The sequence below is a fragment of the Trichechus manatus genome, unplaced genomic scaffold (assembly GCF_000243295.1).
Source record: "Trichechus manatus latirostris isolate Lorelei unplaced genomic scaffold, TriManLat1.0 scaffold00024, whole genome shotgun sequence".
Classification (NCBI taxonomy): Eukaryota; Metazoa; Chordata; class Mammalia; order Sirenia; family Trichechidae; genus Trichechus; species Trichechus manatus.
Window position 1 is genome coordinate 19,379,512 of NW_004443960.1, and position 15,980 is coordinate 19,395,491.

At 36.3% G+C, this 15,980-nt stretch overlaps 1 protein-coding gene across 1 annotated transcript in view; it reads left to right on the forward strand.

Annotated features, from left to right (window-relative positions):
* Positions 1–15,980, forward strand: part of LOC101344283 (ATP-binding cassette sub-family A member 3-like) — a 223,043-nt gene that overhangs the window by 150,012 nt on the left and 57,051 nt on the right. Inside the window, exons 19-20 of the mRNA XM_004373451.2 lie at positions 10,702–10,951; positions 11,116–11,321. Coding sequence (XP_004373508.1) covers positions 10,702–10,951; positions 11,116–11,321 — 456 coding nt within the window. The remainder of the gene's footprint in view (positions 1–10,701; positions 10,952–11,115; positions 11,322–15,980) is intronic.

Sequence of the window (15,980 nt, forward strand, 5' to 3'; positions counted from 1 at the left end):
TTCATGATAAAAACTCTCAGCAAAATAGGAATAGAAGGGAAATTCCTCAACATAATTAAGGGCATTTATACAAAGCCAACATCCAACATCATCCTAAATGGAGAGAGTCTGAAAATATTCCCCTTGAGAACAGGAATCAGATAAGGATGCCCTTTATCACTACTCTTATTCAGCATTGTGCTGGAGGTCCTAGCCAGAGCAGTTAAGCTAGAAAAAGAAATAAAGGGCACCCAAATTGGTAAGGAAGAAGTAAAAGTATTTTTATTTGCAGATGATATGATCTTATACACAGAAAACCCCAAAGAATCCACAGGAAAACCACTGGAACTAATAGAAGATTTCAGCCAAGTATCAGGATATAACATAAACATACAAAAATCAGTTAGATTCCTCTACACCAACAAAGAGAACCTTCGAAGAGGAAATCACCAAATCAATACCATTTACAACAGCCCCCAAGAAGAAAAAATACTTAGAAATAAATCTAACCAGAGACGTAAAAGACCTATACAATGAAAACTACGAGACACTACTTCAAGAAACCACAAGAGACCTGCAATAAGTGGAAAAATATACCTTGCTCATGGATAGGAAAACTCAACATTATGAAAATGTCCATTCTACCCAAAGTGATCTGCAGGTACAATGGAATCCTTATCTAAATTCCAATGGCCTTTTTTAATGAGATGGAGAAACAAATCACCAACTTCATATGGAAAGGGAAGAGGCCCCGGATAAGTAAAGCACTACTCAAGAAGAACAAAGTGGGAAGCCTCACACTACCTGATTTTCGAACCTATTATACCAGCACAGTAGTCAGAACAGCCTGGTAGTGGTACAACAACAGATACATTGACCGATGGAACAGAATTGAGAATCCAGATATAAATTCATCCACCTATGAGCAGCTGATGTGTTAATTGGGGGAAAAGACAGTCTCTTTAACAAATGCTGCTGGCATAACTGGATATCTATCTGCAAAAAAAATGAAACAAGACCCATACCTCACACCATGCACAAAAATGAACTCAAAATGTATCAAAGACCTAAATATAAAATAAAAAATGATAAAGATCATGGAAGAAAAAATAGGGACAACACTAGGAGCCCTAATACATGGCATAAACAGAATACAAAACATAACTAACAATGCACAAACACCAGAAGAGAAACTAGACAATTGAGAGCTCCTAAAAATCAAACACTTATGCTCACCAAAAGACTTCACCGAAAGAGTAGAAAGACAACCTACAGACTAGGGAAAATTTTTTGGCTATGACAAATCTTATCAGGGTCTAATCTCTGAAATCTACAAGATAATGCAAAACCTCACCAACAAAAAGACAATTAAAAAATGGGCAAAGGATATGAACAGGCACTTCACCAAAGAAGACATTCAGGCAGCTAGCAGAGCCATGAAGAAATGCTCATGATCATTAGCCATTAGAGAAATGCAAATCAGAACTACAATGAGACGCCATCTCACCCCAACAAGGCTAGCATTAATCCAAAAAACACAAAATAATAAATGTTGGAGAGGTTGTGGAGAGACTGGAACACTTTTACACTGTTGGTGGGAATGTAAAATGGTGCAATCACTTTGGAAATCGATTTGGTGCTTCCTTAAAAAGATAGAAGTACTATACAATTCTGCAGTCCTACTCTTTGGAATATATCCTAGAGAAATAAGAGCCATCACATGAATAGATACATGCACAACCCATGTTCATTGCAGCAGTGTTCATGATAGCAAAGAAATGGAAATAACCTAGGTGCCCATCAGTGGGCGAATGGATAAACAAATTATGGTGTATTCACACAATGGAATACTACCCAACAATGAAGAACAACGATTAAGCCGTGAAACATAACATGGAGGAATCTGGAAGGCATTATGCTGAGTGAATTTAGTCAGTAACAGAAGGACAAATATTGTGTAAGACCACTATTATAAGAACTCAAGAAAAGGTTTAAACACAGAAGAAAACATTCTTTGATGGTTACAAGGGTGGGGAGGAAGGAAGGGGGTATTCACTAACTAGACAGTAGACGAGTTATCTTAGGTGAAGGGAAAGACAACACACACTACAGGGGAGGTCAGCACAACTGGACTAAACCAAAGCTAAGAAGTTTCCTGAATACAGCCAAACACTTTGAGGGAAAGAGTAGTAGGGGCGGGATTTGGAGACCATGGTTTCAGGAGACATTTAGGTCAATTGGCATAACAAAGTTTATTAAGAAAATGTTATGCATCCCACTTTGGTAAGTGGTGTCTGGGGTCTTAAAAGCTAATGAGCAGCCATCTAAGATGCATCAATTTGTCCCAACCCACTTGGAGCAAAGGAGAATGAGGAACACCAAAGACACAGGAAAATACTAGCCTAAGAGACAGGAAGGGGCACATAAACCAGAGACTTTATCACCCTGAGACTAGAAGAACTAGATGGTGCCTGGATACCACCAATGACCGCCCTGACAGGGACACAACATAGAGTCCCTGACAGAGCAGGAGACAAGTGGGATGCAGAACTGAAATTCTAGTAAAAAGACCAGACTTAATGGTCTGACTGAGACTGGAGGGACCCCGGAAGACATCGCCCCAGAGCTCTCTGTTAGCCCAAAACTAAAACCATTCCCGAGGCCAACTCTTCAGACAGATTAGACTGGACTAGGGGACATAAAATGATACTCATGAAGAGAGTGCTTCTCAGCTTAAGTGGATACATGAGACTAAATGGGCAGCTCCTGTCCAGAGAGGAGATGAGAAGGCAGAGAGGGTCAGGAGCTGGTTGAATGGACATGGAAAATCTGGGATGTAAAGGAAGAATGTGTTCTCACAGTATAGGGAGAGCAACCAGGATCTCATAACAATGAGTGTGTAAATTTTTGTATGAGAAACTAACTTGAATTGTAAACTTTCACATAAAGCACGATAAAAAAAAAAGATCTTAAACAACTGAAGAAAAAATTTGTTCTTTCTTTAGATATGTAAGAACCAGTAATGTTGAGTTTTATTTTTTAAACAAAATTTTTATTTTAAGATTATTATAGATTCACAGTTGTGAAAAATAGTACTGACAGATCCCGTGTTCCAATGGTAACATCTTGCAAAACTATAGAACAGTCTCACAACCAGGATGTTGACATTCATGCAGTCAAAACAGAACATTTCCATCACCACAAGTATCCATCATGTTTTCCTTTATAAGCCCAGGCAACCACTAATCTGTTCCCCCTTTCTATAGTTATATTATTTCAAGAATGTTATAAAAATAAACTCATACAGTATGTAACTTTTAGGACTGGCTTTTTTCACTCTGCATAATTCTCTGGAGATTCACCCAGGTTTTTGCATGTATCAGTAGTTTGCCCCTTTTTATTGCTGAGTGCTATTCCATGCACCACAATTTGTTTACTCATTCACCCATTGAAAGACATCTGGGTTGTTTCCAGTTTTTCAGTGTAAAGCTGCCATGAAAATTTGTCTACAGGTTTTTGTATGAACGTAAATCAGCTCCCTGGGATAAATGAACAGCAGTGTACTTGCTGGGGCATATGATAGTTGCATGTTTAATTTATTAAGAAACTATAAAACTGTTTTCAAGAGTGGCTGTCCACCAGCAGTGTATGAGTGACCCAGTTTCCCTGCATGTTCCCCAGCATTTGGAGTTGTCATTATTTTTTATTTTAGCCACTCTGATATGTGTGTAGTGATATTGTGGTTTTAATTTGCCTTTTCCTAATTCGAATTTCCATATCTTTTCTTATGTATATTTGTTATCTGTATATAGTAGTGTCCGTTGAATTATTTGCTCATATCTTTTGCCCATTTTCTAATTGGATTGTTTGTTTTTTACTGTTGAATTTTGAGAATTCTTTATATAGTCTAGATACTAGTGGTTTGCAGATATTTTCTTCCATTCTGTAGCTTGTCCTTTCATCATCTTAACAGAATGTTTTTCAGAGCAAAAGTTTTAAATTTTGTTGAAGTCCAATTTATTAAATTTTTTTCTTTTATGGATTGTGCTTTTAGTATCAAGTCTAAGATTTCTTTGCCTAGCTCTAGATTTTGAAGATTTTCTCCTAAAAGTTTTATACTTTTCTAAAATTCTTAGTTTTACATTTTACTTTTAAGTTCATGATCCATTTTGAACTAATTTTAGTGTAAGGTGTAAGAGTTTGTTTTGCCTAGGGATGTCCAACTGAGCAGCAGCATTTGTTGAAATACTATTTCCACTGAATTATTTTGCACTTTGGTCAAAAATCAGATGTAGGTTTATTTCTGGGTTCTCTGTTCTTATACATTGATCTATGTGTCTGTCATTTGCCGATATCTCACAGTCTTGATTACTGTAGTTATATAATATCTTGAAAGCTGGTAGACTGATTCCTCCTACTTTATTCTAGTTTTATAAACATTGTTTTAGTGATTCTAATTCCTTTGCTTTTCCGTATATGTTTTAGAATAAGCATGTCTTTATCTACAAAGTATTTGTTGGGATTTTGATAAGAATTACGTTGATTGTATATCAATTTGGGGAGAATTGACGTCTTTATTATGTTAAGTCTTCCAATCCGTGAACTCTATTTACTTAGACCTTCTTTGATTTCTTTCCTCAGCGTTCTGTAGTTTTCAGCATACAGTTCCTGTACGTGTTTTGTTAAACGTACACTTAAGTATTTCATTTTTTTGATAAATTTTAAATGGTATTGTATTTTTATTTTTGGTACTGTGTTTATTCTAGTATGTAAAAATATAATTGATTTTTTTAATGTTTATCTTGTCTCCTGTGACCTTGATGGACTAATTTATTAGTTCTAGAAAGTTTTTTTGTAGATTCCTTGGGATTTTCTACACAATCATCTGCAAATAGGAACAGTTTTACTTCTTCCTTTATGATCTCTATGCCTCGTATTTCCTATGCATACTTTATTGCAGAGAATAGAACTTCCAGCACTATGTTGAATCACAGTGGCACAACTGGACAGTCTTTCCTTGTTCTCAATACAGGGAGAAAGTGTGCAGTTTTTCACCATTAGGTATAGTGCTAGCTCTGGAGTTTTTGAAGATGCTCTATCTAAAGCTGAGGGAGATCCCCTCTACTTTTCTTTTTCTATGAGTTTTATCATGAACAGGTGTTGAGTTTTGTCAGATGCTTTTTCTTCATAGATTGATATGATCATGTGCTTTTTCTTTTTCAGCCTTTAATATGGTGGATGACATTGATGGATTTTTCATATATTGAACCTGCTTTGCATCCCTGGAATATAGACCCCACTTGGTTTTGGTGTATAATTCCTTTTATATATTGTTGAAATTCATTTGATAATATTTTAAGAGATTTTTTTGCACCTGTGTTCATGAAGGATATTGTTCTGTAGTTTCCTTTTTTGTATTGTCTTTGTCTGGTTTTGTTATCAGGGAAAACTAGCTTCATCAAATGAATTGGAAATGTTACCTCTTCTATTTTCTGGAACATATTGTATAGAATTAATATTTATTCTTCTTTAAACATTTGGTAGAACTGTCAAGTGGAACCATCTAGGCTTGGATATTTCTCTTGTGGGAATTTTAAAATTATGAATTAAATTTCCTTAACAGTTATTTTTAAACAGATAAACTATTTCACACTGGCTGAATTGTTGTGGTTTGTGTATTTTGAGGAAGTCATTCATTTCATCTAAATTGTCAAATTTATGTGTGTAGAGTTGTTTTTAGTATTCTCTTATTATCCTTTTTGATATCTGCAGGATCTGTAATATTTCTTTTTCATTCCTGATATTGGAAATTTGTGTCTTCCCTATTATTTTCCATTCTTTTCTCTCTGTGCTTTTGCCTGGGTTTTTTCTAATCACCTGTCTTTTAGTTCACTGATTTACTCTTCATTTGTGTTCAACCTGCTATTAACTATATATTAAGTTCTGAAATGTAATTAAAGTATTTTTTTTTATTTTTTAAATAATATTTCATTGTGTTTTTGTTTACACAGCAAGTTAGGTTCCCATTTAACAATTTCTGCACAAATCATTCAGTGGCGTTAGTTACGTTTTTCACAGTGTGTCGGCATTCTCTTTAATTGCCTTCTGATTATTCCATTTTCAGTACTCTAGTTTCCCTGCCCCTTTATCTTCTCATCTTTGCTTTGGAGTAATTGTTAATCTTTGGTCTCATATAGATGTTGATTTTTTATTTTGATTGTGCTTTAGGTGAAAGTTCAGAGTGCAAATTAGTTTCTAATTAAAAAATGTATACACAAATTGCCTTGTGACATCAGTTGCAATGCCTGCATTCTTTCAGCACTCTCTCCCTTTCCCTTTCCACTCTGGGTTCCCCATGTCCATTCGTCCAATTTTCCTGTCCCTTCCTGCCTTCTCATCTTTGCTTTTAGGCAAGTGTTACCCATTTGGTCCTGTATACTTGATTGAACTAAGAAGCATGTTCCTTATGTGTGTTTGTTTGTTTTATAGGCCTGTCTAATCTTTGGCTGAAAGGTGGACTTCGGGAGTGGCTTCAGTTCAGAGTTAGTAGGGTGTCTGGCAGCCGTAGTCTCAAAGGTTCCTCCAGTCTCTATCAGACCAGTAAGTCTGGTCTTTTTTATGAATTTGAATTTTATTCTATATTTTTCTCCTACTCTGTCCAGGACCTTCTGTTGTGATTCCTGTCAGAGTGGTCAGTGGTAGTAGCTGGGCACCATCGTACTCTTCTGGGCTCAGGCTGATGGAGGCTGTGGCTCATGTGGTCCATTAGTCTTTTGGGTTAATATTTTCCTTGTGTCTTTGGTTTTGTTCATTCTTTCCTCTGGATGTGATGGGACCAATAGATGTATCTTAAATGGCTGCTTGCAAGCTTTTAAGACTCCAGACGCTATTCACTGAAGTAAGATAGAGAACATTTTCTTTACGAACTGTGTTAGCCAGTTGACCTAGATGTCCCCTGAGACCATGATCCCCAGCCCTCAGCCCCAGTAACTTGGTCCCTCAAGGTGTTTGGATGTGTCTAGGAAGCTTTTATGACTTTACCTTGGTCAAGTTGTGCTGACTTCACCTATATTATGTGTTCTTTCCCTTCACCAAAGTTAACACTTGTCTACTGTTTAGTTAGTGCTTTCCCTTTCCCCACCTGTCCCCCCCACCTCGTAACCATCAAAGATTGTTTTTTTCTGTGTATAAACCTTTTCTTGGGTTTCTATAATAGTGGTCTTATACAATATTTGTCCTTTTGTGATTGACTTATTTCACTCAGCATAACGCCCTCCAGATTCATCCATATTGTGAGATATTTTGCAGATTCATCATTGTTCTTTAACACTGCGTAGAATTGCTTTGTGTGTATGTACCATAACTTGTTTATCCATTAATGTGTTGATAGGCCCTTAGGTTGTTTCTGTCTTTTTGCTATTGTGAATTATGCTGTAATGAACATGGATATGCATGTCTATTTGTGTGATGGCTCTTATTTCTCTAGGCTATATTCCTAGGAGTGGGATTCCTGGATCTTATGGTATTTCTGTTTCTAGATTTTTAAGGAGAAACCATATCATTTGCCATAGTGGTTGTACCACATTCGCATTAGCAGTGCATAAGAGTTCCAATCTCCCCGCACCCTCTCCAACATTTGTTATTTTCTGTTTGTTTCATTACTGTCAGTAATGTCGGGGTGAGATGGTATGTCATTGTAGTTCTGATTTGCACGTCTCTAATGGCTAATGATCTCAAGAATTTCCTCATGTGTCTGTTAGCCTGAATATCTTCTTTGGTGAAGTGTCTGTTCAGATCCTTTGCTGATTTTAATATGTCTTTTTGTTATTAAGGTGTTGAAGTGTTCTGTAGATTTTAGAGATTAGACCCTTGTTGGATATGTCATAGCTAAAATTTTCTTCCCAGTCTGTAGGTTCTGTTTTTACTCTTTTGGTGAATTCTTTTGATGAGCATAACTGCTTAATTTTTAGGAGCTCCCTGTTATCTATTTTATCTTCTGGTGTTTGTGCATTGTCAGTTATGGTTTATATTCTGTTTATGCCATGTACTAGGGCCCATAGCATTGCCCCTGTTTTTTCTTCCACAGTCTTAATCTTTTTAGGTTTTATATTTAGGTTTTTAATCCATTTTGAGTTAGTTTTGGTGTATAGTGTAAGGTATGGGTTCTGTTTCATTTTTTTTTTACAGATGGATATCCAGTTTTGCCAGCACCATTTGTTAAAAAGACTGTCTTTTCCCCCCACTTAATGGACTGTGGTCCTTTGTTAAAGATCAGCTAACCATAAGTGGATGGATTTACATCTGGGTTCCTGATTCTGTTCCATTGGTCTATGTGTCTGTCATTGTACCAGTACTAGGCTGTTTTGACTACTGTGGCTGTATAGTCAGTTCTGAGATCAGGTAGTATGAGACCTTCTACTTTGTTCTTTTTCTTCAGTAATGCTTTGCTTATCCAGGGCCTGTTGTCCTTTCCATATAAAGTTGGTGATTAGTTTTTCCATCTCGTTAAAGAATGCTGTGGGTATTCGGATTAGGATTGCATTATATCTGTAGACTGCTTTGGGTAGAGGTGACATTTTCACAATGTTGAGTCTTCCTATCCATGAGCATGGTATGTTTTTCCATTTATGTAGGTCTCTTTTGGTTTCTTGCAATAGTGTTTTGTAGTTTTCTGTGTATAGGTCTTTTACACCCCTGGTTAGATTTATTCCTAAGTGTTTTATCTTTTTAGGTGCTATTATAAATGGTATTTATTGTTTTCCTGATTTCCTTTTCAAAGTTCTCTTTGTTGGTGTATAGGAATCCAACTGATTTTTGCATGTTTCTCTTGTATCCTACTACTCTGATGAATCTTTCTATTAATCCTAGTAGTTTTCTTGTGGAATCTTTGGCGTTTTCTATGTATAGGATCATATCATCTGTGAATAGGGATAGTTTTACTTCTTCCTTACCAATTTGGATGCACTTTATTTCTTTTTCTTGCCTTGTTGCTCTAGCTAGGACTTCCAGCACAACGTTAAATAGGAGTGGTGATAAAGGACATCCTTGCCTTGTTCCCATAGATTTTTTTTTTTAAATGGAGCACCACACCCACAGATACTATTGTTTATTCTGTATGCCAATCTGTTATTTCACTAAAAAGTAACTTCACTGAATAGTTTCAGTTCAAGGTTTAAAGAGTATCTCATAGTGCTAGTCTCAGGGAGCCGTTTAGTCTCAACTGGTCCAGTAAGTCTGGACTTTTTAAGAATTTGAGTTCTGTTCCACACTTTTTCCCCATACTGTCATGGTCTATCTACTGTGGCCCTGATCAGAATGGTTGATAGTGGTAGCCAGTAACCATCTAGTTCTTTTAGTCTCAGGTCTTGTGGAGATTCAATAGCACTCACTTGCAGTGTCTTGACTTCCCTGTGCCCTTTCCCAAGTATGTGGTTTGTGAAATCCCACAGCCAATCTGCACCACCTTAAATGGACTACACTTTCCTCAGTTTAGCTCCCTTCCTGTGTTCTTTGTTTGGGGTGTTGCCCGTCCACAACCCAGAGTGGCCACAGTGAGTCAGGTGCTCTGGATGCCAACATCCAGAAACTCCCAGCTTCTCTGCCGACCCTGCTCCTCCTCTCCCCTGTTCTGATACTCACCTCAGCTCTCCAACACTTCAGCTGATGTCCGGAGCTCTGAGATCTCAGTCTGTGCCTATTTTTATTCAGTGTTCAGTGAGTTAGTTGCAAGGGGATAAATGAGAGCAACCATTTACTCCATCATCTTGCCCCGTCTCCTCAAATTTTTTTTTTTTTTTTTTTCAATTCAAACATCATCGTTTGATTCTCTCCATGCACTTCAGTTTTCTGGTAAATTTTCCATCTGCAATATATCGTTTACCTGTGGATCTGTTTCTGTTATCTATGCTCTGTTCTTTCTCTTGGTTCTGTTCCTTAGTATGCCTGATGATTTTGTATTGAATGCCAGAAACTATGTATGAAGATGGTAACATTTCTGCTTAAGGTTATCTTCTCCAGAGAAGATATAATTTTGTTTCTGGCAGACAGTAAGATTAATGGAAAACATAAATTCAATCAGAGACTGAAGTGATTTGAGGCTGGGTTTAAATTTTTATGAGCACTGGTCTATTTCTTGCCTACCCTTACTCCTTGGGTGGTCCTTCCTGAGTCCCACGGAGAGCTTGGGGACTTACCAAGTCACCTATATCATTTATGAATCTATAAATGCCTCCAAGGGAAGAAGGTGTAAAATACTGGGCTCATCTCAGTGCATTTTCATTCTTTCATTTTTGGCCCCCATATGTTGATTGCCTTCATAGCTTTCTACTATCCTAAAAAAATGATTTCTTGTTTTGTATCCAGCTTTTCTGATTGTGCAGAGAAAGTTTTGTCTGCTGTAAGATAATTTATCATAGCTGTAAGTTAAATTACTTATAGATGAGCTCGAGACAGAGGAAATTTAAGTTGATAGAGTCTATACCATGTTGCCTATGTTTTCTCAGTGAAGTAGTGAAGGTTAGATTATAGGGTATGAAGTAAGAGAGCTTGGAATTTAGTGATGGAATAGAGTGCTTGATAAAAATGGAAATGTTTGAAGTAACCACTGTTGGAAAATTGAAATGGATGAGAACCAAGTAAAATTATTTAGTTCCTCTTCCCGAACATATATTATAAATAATTTATGTTGTAGATACACTGATCAATATTGTTTCCTCATCCTAGGTAACCTACTGAAGTACTTGATGGAGAATAAAGACTGTGGTCACTTATGCATTGTTGCACTTTCCATTGAGGAGAAAACAAATGAAACAGTATTGACTGCTCTTTTCAATAATGAAGCATACCATTCACCATCTGCATCTCTGATGCTATTAGACAACATTCTCTTCATGTCACTGTCTGGCCCTGATGCTTCCTTAACAGTCTCCAATAAACCTCAGCCATACCATGATGCTAATGACTTCGTTAGCAAGTATGTTATTCTTTTCATTAGAGTTAGTTTTACACTTTGAATGTATTTCTCCTGCCCTATCTGATTATATTCATATGCTAAAAATAACTGGTGATAGAAACCTTTATTTTTTACTGTGTTGATTTGCTGATACATCTTTTCTGTTGTTCCTTCTTCTGTAGGAGTATAAATGGAGACTATTTGGCCATAAATGTGCATTTTGGCATGGCTCTTTTAATTAGTGGTTTTTGTCTCCTGACAGTGACTGAGAGAGTCACTAGGGCAAAGCACATCCAGTTTGTGACTGGGATTTATGTGCTTATATACTGGATTTCTGCTCTATTGTGGGATTTCATCATCTTCTTCATTTCCTGCTGCTTACTAATGGTGAGTGTTAGTCAAAGTTTCTTGAGGGCTTATTTTTGTTCTGTACCACATGGAACATTCCTATTCTCTAATAGTGTCATAAACCTAATTCTAACAGTAAACTATTTGCATATCTTAGGAAACATATCAGAAGTCTCATGGTAGAAGCTTTCTCTGTCATATTCATTTCTTTATTAGGAAAAAAAAAACAAATAACTTTTTTTTTTTTTGCAGAAGCAGAATGACCTCTCATGGAATGGCTTCCTATCTGTTTGCACATCAATTTGTGCTGACCCCAAAAATTTCCCTAAAATTGTTTACCTGTTACCTGTCTCATACTACCGAGTCTTGTTCAGTGTTGTAATACATTGGGGTTTCTGGGGCTGTAGTATGGCCAGCAATTCTAGTTTCCTTTGGGATCTATCAATTTATTTAAAAAATTTATTTAACATCTACAGACACTGTTGTGGGATTCAGTGTGTGTTTTATGTGTTGAAATCCTTTCTCCCAATCCTCCTACTGGGATTTACAGCCAAAGGAGAAATGTGCAAGATCACTATTTATTTAATTGGGGTGAAAATATACACAGAAAAACATGCCAGTTCAATAGTTTCTACACATATGATTCAGTGGCTTTGATTACATTATTCAAGCTATGCAACCATTCTCAATATCCTTTTACAAATTAGTCTACCACCATTAACATAAAGCTAAGCAAAAAGTCCCCCTTTCCTCCTCCCTCCCACTGCTGGTAACCACTAATAATTTCTGGTTTTTATATATTTTCTTATTTCATATAAGTGAGATCATACATTATTTGCCCTTTCACTCAGCGTAATGTTTTCTAGATTCATCTTCGTTGTGGCATGCATCAGAATTTCATTGCTGTTTGTGGCTGAGTGGTATCCCACTATATGTATACACCACATCTTGTTTATCCATTCATCTGTTGATCACATTTCAGTTGTTTCCACCTTTTATCTGTTGTGAATAGTGCTGCAATGAACATTGCTGTACATGTGTCTGTTTGCATCACTGCTTTCAGGTCTCTTGGGTATGTACAATATCACTGTATTTAAAACTAAGCCAGTGCCCAAGAATCTCTAATGTTGAACTTAATGGGAGGAAGCGGATTAGAGATCACATCCTAGGCGGGAGAGCTCAGTGAGATTTTTTGTTATTACTCACCTCAAAATCATGTTCATCTAATTTCTTTATAGAACAAAGAATAAACATATATGAATGTGCACCATACCATTTTCTAGTGAAATGTGGCCTCGTGTATATTCCAGAATCTCACCACTTACATTAAAAATTCTTTCCTTTGAAGTGTGTATATGTGTGTTTTGCAGATGGTAGAGGGATGAATATATGCAAGGTATGCTGTACATAGAGGTGAAATCATGCTGGGGGTGGGCAGAAGTTTCTTCCCTAATAATAGGTAGCGGGAATTTATATGAATATGACTCATCTGTTAAGTAGTTCACTGCTTAGTAATGGCCACAAGCTAACCATGAAAATGAAATAATTAGAACACAGTATGTTGCTTCTTATCATAAAGATGTGAAATACCATTTCCCTATCCAAACTATACAGTGGACCAGTAAAATTACTTCTTGCTTACCTCTTTTTTCCCTCTTTTTCCTCCTCATCATCTGAGTTTTCTTCATTCCATTATTTTTATCATTTTCTTCTTCTCCTTATTCCCTTTCTTCCTAAAAATATTTGAGAGAATTTATCTAAATTCTGTGCATTATACTGTCAAAATTTGGTAAGTGTGTATGTGTTTTGTGTGTGTGTGTGTGTGTGTGTGTGTGTGTGTGTGTGAATGTGTCTGCCTGTATGATGTACGTATATATTTTGGAATGAAGAAAATAGAGCCCCAAAGTTGAGAGGCATCAGGAAGTTCTCTTTCTGCACATCCTACATATTGCCACACACAGCACCGTGACCAAGGAACTATATGGTGGAGGTGGTACAGGGTAGGTTGTTAGCAGGAGAGAAAGTCTTTGGTACAGAGTTCCCCCCCCGCCCCCCCGTCACAAGTTAGAATGAATAACAGAAGTTCTATCTCTGTACATCTTCCATCTTGCTACATATATCACTGTAACTAAGGAGCTCCATGCCATCTTCTTCTATTCATAATTGCCAGGCAGCATGACAAGAACAGACCACTAATACCACTATACCTTTGTATGTTAATTATATCTGTCACCACACTGCCTGGTGAAGCAAATTGGCGACACTTCTGGCACCATTGTTTTCTCTCCATCATTTCCCACCAACTTCTGCAATACACAAACACACTGAGAGTGTTGGCATCGGATAACTCCTGAATCTTAAAATAACTTGTGTTGTGTTAGCTGCATTCCACATATTTGTCATATTCAAAATACTTCCTGATTTAAAAAAAATAGATTTTAGCAGCCTATTTAATTACTAAGAAGTTAAGGATGTAATAGTTATCTTTATAATTAAAACTTTACTTAATTATGGTCAGAAGATACGCCATGAATGATTTCAATCATTTTAAAGTCATTGATGATTGCTTTAAGATACAGGAATTGGTCAATTTTGATATATGTTTTATGAGCAATTAAAAATAGTATGTATTCTTATATTGTTGGAGCTGATATCCTCCATATGCCAGTTAGGTCAAACCATATGATCATTTCAATAGATTCAGAAAAAGCCTTTAACAAAAGCTAACATTAATGCTTACACGGAATAAAACATCTCTGAGCAAACCAAGAATAGAAGAGAATTTCCTCAACCTGATAAAGGGCATCTATAAAAATAATAACATTGTGTGCAAGGAATGCATTTTGTCTAAAATCATGGCAAGAACATGTGTCCATTCTTACATGTCTAATTATTGCACTGGAAGTGTAACAAGTGCAGTAAGGCAAGAAAAAGACGTTTTAAAACATGAAGATTATCCATTCTAGTCTTCTACTTATTTTTTGATGTTTTTGTTAAGTTGTAGAAGTTTTAAATATATGTATATATGTGTGTGTGTATGTGTATATATATATGTATGTGTATGTATATTAGATATTAGACCCTTGTCAGTTCATTGCAACACTATTCACAATAGCCAAAAGGTGGAAACAACCTAAGTATCCATCACTGGATGAATGGATAAACAAAATGTGGTACGTACATACGATGGAATACTACTTAGCCATAAAGGAAAGTGAAATCCTGATTCATGCTACAACATGGATGAATCTCAGAAACCTTAGGCTCAGTGAAATAAGTAAATCACAAAAGAGTAAACATTGTATTATCTCACTTATATGAAATAACAAGAATAAGCAAATGTATAGATACCAAAGTTTATTAGTGGTTACCAGGGGTGGGATGAAAGGGGAATGGAGGAACCATTGTATAGGAGGGAGTGAGGGTTTGTTTATGGTAATGGAAAATTTGGCAACGATTATGGATGGTGGTTGCACAAGACGATTAATGTATTTGATAGCACTAAATTGTACACCTAAAAAATGTTGATTTGGCAAATGTGTTACATAATTTTTAGAACAATAAAAAACATAAATACTAGAAAGGAAGATGTAAAACTTTTCAGAAGGTATGATTGTATACATTAAAAATATTCTTAAAAATCTACAAAAAAACTTCTAAAATTAATGTAATTTTAACAAATGTGCAAGATAATAGATAAATATACAAAAATCAAGTATATTTCTATAGACAAATTTTTGAAATACCATTTACAGTAGCCCCCCCAAAAAAATATACTTAGGAATGAACTTATTGAAAAATATGCCAAGTCTATACACTGAAACCTACAAAACATTACTGAGAAAAGTATAAAAATACCTTAAAAAGTGGAGAAATATTCAATGTCTATCTTAGTTATCTAGTGCCGCTATAACAGAAATACCACAAATGGTAGCTTTAACAAACAGAAGTTTATTTTCTCACAGTTTAGGAGGCTAGAAGTTCAAATTCAGGGTGCTAGCCCTAGGAGAAGGCTCTTTGAGCTCTGGAGGAAGGTCCTTGTCTCTTCTGAGCTTCTACTCCTGGGCAGTCTTCATGTGGCTTGGCAGCTCTCTTCCACCATCCCTGTTTCTCTCACGTGCTTGTTTAATTTCTTTTATATCTCAAAAGAGATTGACTTAATACACACCCTATACTAATCCTGTCTCATTAACATAACAAAGACAACCCATTCTCAAATGAGATCATAACTACAGGCATAGAGGTTAGTATTTACAATACATATTTTGGGGGGCCACCGTTCAATCTATAACAATGCCCATGGATTAGAATACTTAATATTTTTAGGATGTCATTTTTCTCATAAGTAATTCAGAGATTCTACACAATTCCCATCAACCAGTGTCTTAGTTACCTAGTGCTAATGTAACAAAAATAACACAAGGTGGGTGGCTTTAAAGAATGTAATTTTATTTTTTCACAGTTCTGGAGGCTAGAAGTTCGATTTAGGGCATTGGTTCTAGGGGAAGGTCCTTCTTTGTCTCTTTCACTTTCTAGTTTGTACTGACTCTCCTTGGCATTCCTGAGCTTGTAGAGGCATCTTCCTCCATCTTCACATGATATTCTCCCCCTGTGTATTGTCTCTCTCTTTCCCCTTTTTTTTCAGACATCACTTAGAAGGGATTAGGTTTAGGACCCATACTCCCATATGACCTCACTAACA